Source organism: Nanorana parkeri, unplaced genomic scaffold (genome assembly GCF_000935625.1).
Source record: "Nanorana parkeri isolate BGI_ZX_2015 unplaced genomic scaffold, ASM93562v1 scaffold2912, whole genome shotgun sequence".
Lineage (NCBI taxonomy): Eukaryota > Metazoa > Chordata > Amphibia > Anura > Dicroglossidae > Nanorana > Nanorana parkeri.
The window spans coordinates 17,749-26,876 of record NW_017309180.1 but is presented as its reverse complement, the minus strand read 5'-3'; the positions used below and the strand labels follow the sequence as shown (position 1 = coordinate 26,876).

Here is a 9,128-nt window from a genome sequence, read left to right as displayed (position 1 = left end):
CCGGGATCCGCCCAGCTGCGTCACTGACAGCTGGCTCTGCCTATCTAGAGACAGAGACAGCTGTACCCGCCCCCTCCCCCGTCCGTTCCGCCAGTCAGCGCTGGCGGATCGGAGAGGGGAATCCAGCCCCTCCCCTGTCATGGCAGAGAGCCGTGACAGGATCGAGAAGTGAGCGAACGCCGGCATGTGTTCACTCACCTCCCGATCTACTGAGCCGACCTGTGACAGTCTCATTGTCACAGGTCGGCTAGAACTATAAGGTGAGTGAAAAGCACCCCCCTCATAGTTCTCCTTTTAAGGCTATATCAGGGGGTCTAATAGACCCCCCTAATCTTACCTATGGACCTAAATGAAGCTCCCTGAGTGCACCCAAAGGGTTAAACTGGAACAAACAAGGAACCAGGAAATGTAATTCCCTGGATTTTGTCATTTGATTGCGGATTTATTTAATACTTAGGAAGGGTTGGGAAGAATTACCGAGATATTATTTATCTTGAGGGAGTTTACACTGAGAGGCACAGCTGGCTTCATTATATATAAGAGGCATTTGGTAGCTCAATTTTAGACTGGATGAAGGAGACGGAAACATTTCGATTCACCAGGTAAACTCATCTTTCTTCATTGTCACGTGGGACCGACCAGATGACCACATGAAGATAAGGGCCAGCTATAGGTCACATACATTATACATCGTAAACCCCAAATATGTAGATCATTAATGTATTTTTTATGATTTTAAAATGTTAGAAGGCAATAATATGTTTTTCTATATCTCATTTGTAGGCACCTGATCCATCCAAGGATATATAGGTAAGTACAATGTATGGGCAAGTCTGCTTTTGACTCATTGGTTTATGGCTCTTGATAGGCAGAGCCAGCTGTCACTCACACAGCTGGGCGGATTCCGTCATCTACGTCGGGATCCGAACCTGTCACGGCTCTCTGCCATGACAGAGGAGGGACTGGATTCCCCCCTCCCCACTCCGAACCACCAGCGCTCCGTATGTATCTAGTGAGGATAACATCATATCTTTGACATAATCCATTCAAAAGCAATCCCTTTCATTCTTATCTAAACATATGGTTACTACTACTTTTACCGTGACTTTTATCACCTTAACCACAATTCTTCTCTCCCAGTCAATCCACTACCATTGCTTCCTTTATTTATAGGGGAGGGGGAACATTCCCAATGTGTATTGTACAAAAACTATTTTAGTGTTGGTTTCTCAGCCTTATCCAAATACCTCCTTTCCCTTCCCAACTTTCTTAGTGTCTTCCTTCCGGCGCTGGGACTGTGCTGGGCCCCCTAGAGGCCCGAGGCCCTGGTTCGTCCACACCGCCTGCACCGGCGGTAGTTCCGCCACTGTTCCTCACTCTATTTTGTGTTTGACTTAATTAGTCTAGACTAAAGTGTCTATGTGACAGTGAAACTCCCTTTCCCCCCACCTCCCTCCCCTAATACTTGTGTTCTTATCATTATTGTGTTTCCAAAAAATATCCATTAATCCATGTACCTATTGTGAGTATATTCTATGTTATACCCATCACAGTGTAACCTACCATCTTCTCGATCCTGTCACGGCTCTCTGCCGTGACAGGGGAGGGGTTGGATTCCCCGCTCCAATCCGCCAGCGCCCCCCTGGCAGGGGGCGGGTACAGCTGGCTCTGCCTCTAGATAGGCAGAGGCAGCTGTCACTCACGCAGCTGGGCGGATCCCATCATCTACGTCGGGATCCGTCCCGGCTGCGGCGGTCTCAGAATTCCGGGAGCTGTAGCTCGCGATATACCGAGCTTAGGGTGACGGGAGGACGCTAGTTTGTGTCCTCCCGTTGGCCTAAGGAGAGCTATGGGGAAAAGCCCTGACCCTATAGTTCTCCTTTAATGATTACGTAGATGGAAACCCTAACTGGATGCCCTTTTTTTAATCAATTATTGGTTTTATGTTTTTTTCATCCTTTGTTGCATCTCAGTGGTGCTGATCTTGCTGTGGACTGGCTTCCATATAGTGACACCAAAGGACCATTCTTGCAGAATGTCTGTCAGTGTGGCCACTTGTAGTCTCTGTCAGGGGTGATTGTGACAGAGCGACGATGTATGAGCACAGTTGGCCAACAGTTGTCACCCTTTAACAGGAAGTCCATGAACAAGGACCTTCATGGCAGGATATCTACGAAAGCTGCAGATGTAAAAACTTGGCTGTCTGCAATTATATCAGCAGGGCCGGATTTACTCTCTGCCGCCCCAGGGCCAGGTTTCCGCAATGTGGTCTATAGGATGCAGTAAATGGGCAGGGCTTGCACACTGACAGATCATTGGTCCAATAGTGAGTGTTCATTTTGGTAGGAGGGGTGGTACAGATCTTTCCTGGTTTTTCTGCATCTGAACCATTGGTCTTTAAAGAGGAGAGGTGGAGCCTTCTTTGTAAACTCACAGGACATTTGTGTGCTATTAGGGGGATGAAATAACTTTGAATACAAGCCGTTCTGTACTTCTCTCTGTCACATGACACAGGCACAGTATGCTCACCATGGAAGTCTTGTTAGAAGGCATATCGTCTCCTGCAAGTCTCCTACACTCTTCCCAACAATGCTCTTCTGCCAGCTGAGAGGCAGAGCATCACATACCAGCCATCCGTGTAATCATAAATGATTGATCGTAGTTGCGTGCGAAAAATAAAGCTCTATCTGTCCTCACATAATGGTATAAAATTCATTTCAGCACAGCGTTGCGTGACGGAATAAACGTCAAAGTACCGCAGCGCTGAATACTGAAAGAGGGCCTGGCCAGGAAGGGGGGGTGTAACACCGCGGTCTTGAAGTGGTTAAATGATTTTTTACTTTGAATGATAAATTGAGATTATAAAGGAAAATATCTGGGGAAAAAGTATTTTTGGAAACATTTACATTTATTTATGTTGCATCTGTAGCCAAGAAGAATGGCGTTTCTACACCTGGCCACCCTGTGGTGGATCATTTCTGCCATATCTGCTCAGAATCTTGATCCTGGTAAGTTGTACTTTACTGTATACTGTCTACCACATGGCTTCCAGTTTTCTAGGCGAGAGGCTCCTCAGCCTCCGCCTAGCACAGCTCTGTCAGTTCTCACACCAAGCAACCATTGAGGTGGGGTGGGCGGGGGCTATAGCCGCGATGGAGCACCATCCATACGTGCATTGCTTACAGCTCCCTTGCATACCCTGGAGTGACCACATTCTGGCTCCCGGCACCTCTACGAGCGTGCATGGGAGCCGTACAAACAATACACATATGGATGGAGCTCCGTCACAGCACACACTGAACCCCAGGCTGAGGATCCAGTCCAGTTTTCGTAAGGTAGAGAGACTGGATGGACCTTAAAAAAAAAATATGTGTGTGTGTGTCTGTCGGGTGTTTTTGAGGACCTGTTCACACTAGTACGGTGCGTTAATCACAAAGTCCCATGTGATCGATTAATGCACTGTACCATGCAAGCACACCTACCGTGCGTTCTGCTGCGTTGTTTTCATACCATTCATTTATATGGCACCCCAAATGCACCTCCCACCCACAGTTAGGTCACCTACGCCGGAAAGTGCGCTCCATTGCAGTGCGACTCGGGTCGCGACTTAATGACCAAAGACAAATGTGGGTCCCGAGGTTACACGGGTTGAAAACCACTGATCTAAACCTTGGATGGAAGCAGTCATACTGTATCCAAGTGCCCTATAAAAGTCTGGGGAGAGTGGATTTTAGTGATGGATTTATGTGAATGACTTATGTGGAATGGTTTGCCACAAGTCATTCTTTTAAAGGAGAACTATGGGGTCAGGGCCTTTCCCCATAGTTCTCCTTAGGGTAACGGGAGGACACAAACTAGCGTCCTCCCGTCACCCAAAGCTGGGTCGACGCCGCAGCCGGAGCGGATCCCGACAATTATGTCTGGATCCGTGCAGCTGCGTGAGTGACAGCTGGCTCTGCCCATCTAGAGGCAGAGCCCGCTGTACCCGCCCCCTCCCCGTCCGTTCCGCCAGTCAGCGCTGAGCGGGGAGGGGGGAATCCAGCCCCTCCCCTGTCACGGCAGAGAGCAGTGACAGGATCGAGAAGTGAGCGAACGCCGGTATGTATTCGCTCACCTCCCGATCTACTGAGCCGACCTGTGACAGTCTCATTGTCACAGGTCGGCTAGAACTATGAGGTGAGTGAAAAGCACCCCCCTCATAGTTCTCCTTTAAGTGATCCTTCCATTAAAATGTAAAATGCCAAACGGCTCCACCTGAAAAGGAAGAGCTGGAATAGATTCCTTTCCTGTCCCAGCGGAATCCTGCTCTGTTCAATAGAAATCCTCCTCTGAAGTCTGCTGGGAAACCAGCCCTTTAGGAGTGTCGGACTCCTATGTGCCCTGCAGTGCTTCCTAGACCTCCACATCACTAAAGGATGCAGTGATATGAAGGTCAAAGGGTAGGAACCATGTAGCGCTGTAGGGGGGTGAAGAAGATCAACGTTTCAGAAGTGTTTGTTTCCCAGTTGAGGTCAGAGGAAGATTTCTATTAACTGGAATGGCTTTCTGACTTTTTATTTCTGATTTGTAAAATGTTTTATCTTTTTTTTTTATGGGGGGGGGGCTACCTAGGAAGTGAACCGTGTATTTTCATGCATGGTCGACTCTAAAGACTCTGAAGCTGCCAGACATCACTTACTAAATTAAAAAAATGGTATCTAGTGTAAAATCAGTTCCTAAATGTATGACATCACTGGGTTCCGAGTCTCATCTCTTCTATACTGCAAAGAGGAAGGGTCATTGATTGGGTGCCCCACGTCTCTGCTTGGGTGACACGGATACCTCCCATTGACTGTAAAGCCGCAGCGTCTTCTCAGGATCCAGAAAACTGCAGCAGCATGAGGATGTCATAGTAAGTAAACTAATTGGTGGCGGGACAGAACATGATGCAGGACCTTTGCTCTCCACTCCCACATGAGTTGCTGGCATGAGACACAGACAATGGATTCAGGTGAGTAAAAAAAAAAGGGCTTTAGAAGGTGGGAGGGAGCGATGGTGGGGAGGTAATATTTGCCCTGAGATGGGCTTTAAGAATTTGTAACAGGGACGTGCCGTCAAGGGAGGCCGGTGGGGCAGAGCCTCACCTAGTATTATGGAGGAAAAAGCTGTCAGCTTCAAGTCTGAAGCTGACAGCTTTTTCTCGATTCAGATCGGCATCTATCAGGTTACAGAGCAGAGAAATCCTCCCCGCTGTGTAACCTGTCATGGACGGAGCGCTGTCTGGTAATTACAGGCAGCGCTGCATCCGGCTTTTGACAGGTAGTTAGGTTGCACAGCAGCGGGCTTCCCCACTGCTTGTGTAACCTAACTGTAGGTAGGTGCAGTATGGCCAACGGCCACTAGATGCCCCCATGGGGCCCTGGAGATAGATGCAGCTCTGGCCTGGGGAAACTCTGTGTCCCAGGAGAGTTGATATATAGGGGGCGTCCGAGAGGGGACAGGGTTGTGTTCAGAGGAGTACAGAAGAAGTCTAAGACTGTCTGCAGAGTCCCTGGAGGGAGACTGTTTCTTGAATATAGGCTGGTCCATGGGAAGGACAGGACCAGGCCTAGGACTATGTAGAGCTACAAAGATTCCCTAGTTTCCCCACAGGGGGAAACCCACCGTGCTAGGACTGACAATGGATGGGATTCCGGAGACTAGTGAAGTGCTAGAAGACTGACGATATTCGCCAGGGGGCCTCTGGCCGAAGTAGACGTGGACTCTGGGCTGCACCTGGGCTGATGTACCTCTCTCTCTCTAAAGTGTATTACCTCATACTTCTACCGAAGTATGAGGTGGACTGTAACCATCAGAGAAGGGTAGGTGCGCAATGGGGCTATGCCTGACACAGGGTGCCGTTCATGGTGGCCTTTCTCCTTGGGGGGGAGGAAGCGCCGAAGACCGCAGAGGCGGTAGAAGCCATGAGGCCCTGTGTACGTAGTACTACCCGTGTGGGAGTGTTTGCACGAGGCCAAGGCCGTGGCCCCTGACCGTGGGGTGTCTGGTTTCAAGTTGCATACACGGGGTTACTCAGCCAACCCAAGAGGGAACACACACACGCAACACCCCGGGAGTGAACCCCGCCTACATAACTATTGAGGCAATAGCTGTCACAGCCTCTACTCTGTGTTAGAGGCGTGAGCTCTGTGGAGTGTTTGGACCAATGGCAAAGCGCCATTGGTCCAAGCTGTCCAATCAAAAAAAGAAAAGAACAAAAAACCCATCGATCTCGGCAGTGACGAGCAAGTGAGGGATGTGGAGGCTCCTCCCTGTCTCCTCCCTTCCTCCTTCACACTAGCTTGGGACTGGGTTGTGGACGGGGCTTCAGCGGGCCGGGCCTTTGACAGGGGCGGGGCGTGCTGGGGGCGAGGCTGGGGAATGCCTCACACGGAACCAGAGGGACCGCACGTCACTGATTTTGTACAGCTGATGTAGAAGTCATTCTATGGAGAGCATACCCTGAACCATGTACTGCTAGTCTCTAAAAAAAGAGCTTTCGGTGTATACAAAGCAGTGTATAGTCAACGACCTGCACCCATAGAGAGTAAAGTATCCAAAGCGAGGTGATAGCACACAAAATATGCCTCTGGATGTAAATAACAATCTCTACAATTGCTCCATCATGTAAAAGGTCTACCACTGTTCCCAATATTTATATTTCTTCTAGTTATGTTTCTTTATTTCAGGTAAAAGCCTTGCCCTTCGAGGTCGAGCAGCACAGTCTTCCACCTACTCCGGCTACTCCAATGCCATAAATGCCATCGACGGGAACCCAGATTCTAACTTCAACCGCGGCTCATGTTCCTGTACTCAACCCGACTTATCCCCATGGTGGAGGGTGGACCTACTGGCATCGCATAAAATCTTCTATGTCGTGATCACCAACAGAGGGGACTGCTGCGGGGAGAGACTGGACGGGGCCCACATCCTTATCGGGAACTCTTTGGAAAACAATGGGAACAATAATCCAAGGTCACTACTGGTGTTTTTTTTTGTGTGAATTTGGCTTTTCTTATAAGGTTCTGTTAATCTTAGAAAGTTTCTGCAGAGAATAAACAATGTACTAGGGAAGGGCGGAGTGTAAACCAATCAGGCTCTTCTTCATGGCACAGTACTGTTCAACTAACACTGATAGAAGGAGATAGCAGAAAGATCACCTCAGAAGTGTGCCGCACTGTCCAATCCCAAGTTGGCATGGAGCTTAGACCAGGCTGCATGGCTCAACTGCAAAACAGTGTTCAGGGAAGACACAGGGAGTGCAGAGACACAGGAGTGCAGGACCGGGCTACGCTGCCGCCTGGATCTCAAAACTGGCTAAACAAAATGACAATCTCCGTTTATTCCCTGCAAGTAGAAGAACAGAGTTACATTTTCTGTTCATGGAATGCCAGAAAATTGGGGAATTATCAGACCTTTTAAAGGTGTTCTCCAGTCACAAAAATGTGCAAAAAATATGTTGGTTCTATGCGCGGTCAGTGCGCTCCCATCATTGCCATTCGGGCTGACCATCAAAGGTCCCACTGCTTAATGACCGACAGCAAGGTGGGTCATCGCTCGGCTTTATGTCAATGGTATGAGGACAGTCTATGTGAGTGTTCTGTGTATGTTGCAGTGACATGCCGTGCCTTCTGTGCGGGGTGAGGCATCCCCCAGCCAGCCAAAGCTCCGCTCCCATCCCGCCAAAGCTCCGCTTCATCCAGCTGAAGCCCCCCAGCTTGGTAACCAAGCTGTGTGGGGAGGAGGAACGGAGGAGACAGGGAGGAGCCTCCTTGTCCCTCACTTGCTCGTCACTGGTGAGGCATCCCCCAGCCAGCCAAAGCTCTGCTCCCATCCCGCCGAAGCTCCGGCCCTGCCCCACCTAAGCTCCGCCCCATCCCGCTGAATCCCTGCCCCCAGCTCAGTAACCAAGCTGTGTGGGGAGGAGCTTCCCAGTTCCTCACTTGCTCGCCACTGATGAGGCATTGAGATCGATGTCCTCACTGAGTTTTTTTCTTTTTGTGATTGGACAGCTTGGACCAATGGCGCTCTGCTATTGGTCCAAGCCATCGACAGAGCTCACACCTCAAACACAAGGCTGTGACAGCTCTTGCCTCAATAGTTAGGCTACACAAGCAGTAGGGAAGCCTGCAGCTGTGTAAACTAACTAGTTGTCAAAAGCCGGATGCAGCGCTGCCTGTAATTAACATGGAGCAGAAGAAAAAGCTGTCGGCTTCAACATTTCCCTCCATAATACTAGTTGAGGCTCCGCCCCCCCCCGCCTCCCCTGACCGCACGTCCCTGGTATGTTATGGTCACCAAGCAACAAACTGGCTGCCGTTGAGGCACGCCATGTGTCCATCAAGTCACATGAAACTTTGGAGTGTGCCATATTGGAAAATCAGATCTTCATCAAGAAACTAGGCAGTGAATAGCAGGCACCATTTGAAATACAATCTAATTATGGAATATACCAGAGGGAAAAACTAAGGAGGTCCTTGCGACAATGCTATTACTTACATACATTATACTATATCTCTGTGAATGTTCGGATTCATCCAGGTCATGGGTATATCTATAAAAAAATAAAATAAGTCAAGGCAACTGGACTTGCTGTATTTTTCTTGAAGACTTTTCACTGGTCATCCGACCAGCTTTCTCTATTCTGAATTGGGAAAGCTGGTCGGATGTCCAGTGAAACGTCTTCAAGAAAAATTCAGCAAGTCCAGTTGCCTTGACTTATTTTATTTTTTTTATAGATATACCATGACCGGGTATACCAAATTCAGCAAGTCCAGTTGCCTTGACCTATTTTTTACAGATATTATATTATATCTTTAGTACAAGTAATATCTTGTCACTCATACGAATGAATTTTCTGCTTTCATGCAGGTGCGCAGAAATTTCCCGCATACCCAACGGCGCCACTCAAACCTTCCAGTGTAATGGCATGGTTGGCCGATATGTGAACATCGTCCTGCCCAAGAAACAGACCTATCTCCAGCTCTGCGAGGTCCAGGTGTTTGGGGATCCTGACTCCTCCTCGCCTCTGTGCTATTAAGATGACACGGTGGGCAGGGATATTGCAAAGATGTACCCAAGATGCTACAGCTGTGTTTAAGTAGAACTCC

At 48.9% G+C, this 9,128-nt stretch overlaps 1 protein-coding gene across 1 annotated transcript; it reads left to right on the top strand.

Moving 5' to 3' along the window:
• The first annotated feature begins 2,938 nt into the window (after positions 1-2,938).
• Positions 2,939-9,058, top strand: LOC108802518 (fucolectin-4-like). The gene is made up of 3 exons (XM_018574379.1): positions 2,939-3,008; positions 6,708-6,993; positions 8,890-9,058. The coding sequence occupies exons 1-3, from the start codon at positions 2,939-2,941 to the stop codon at positions 9,056-9,058; spliced, it is 525 nt and encodes a 174-aa protein (XP_018429881.1).
• Positions 9,059-9,128: the final 70 nt, after the last annotated feature.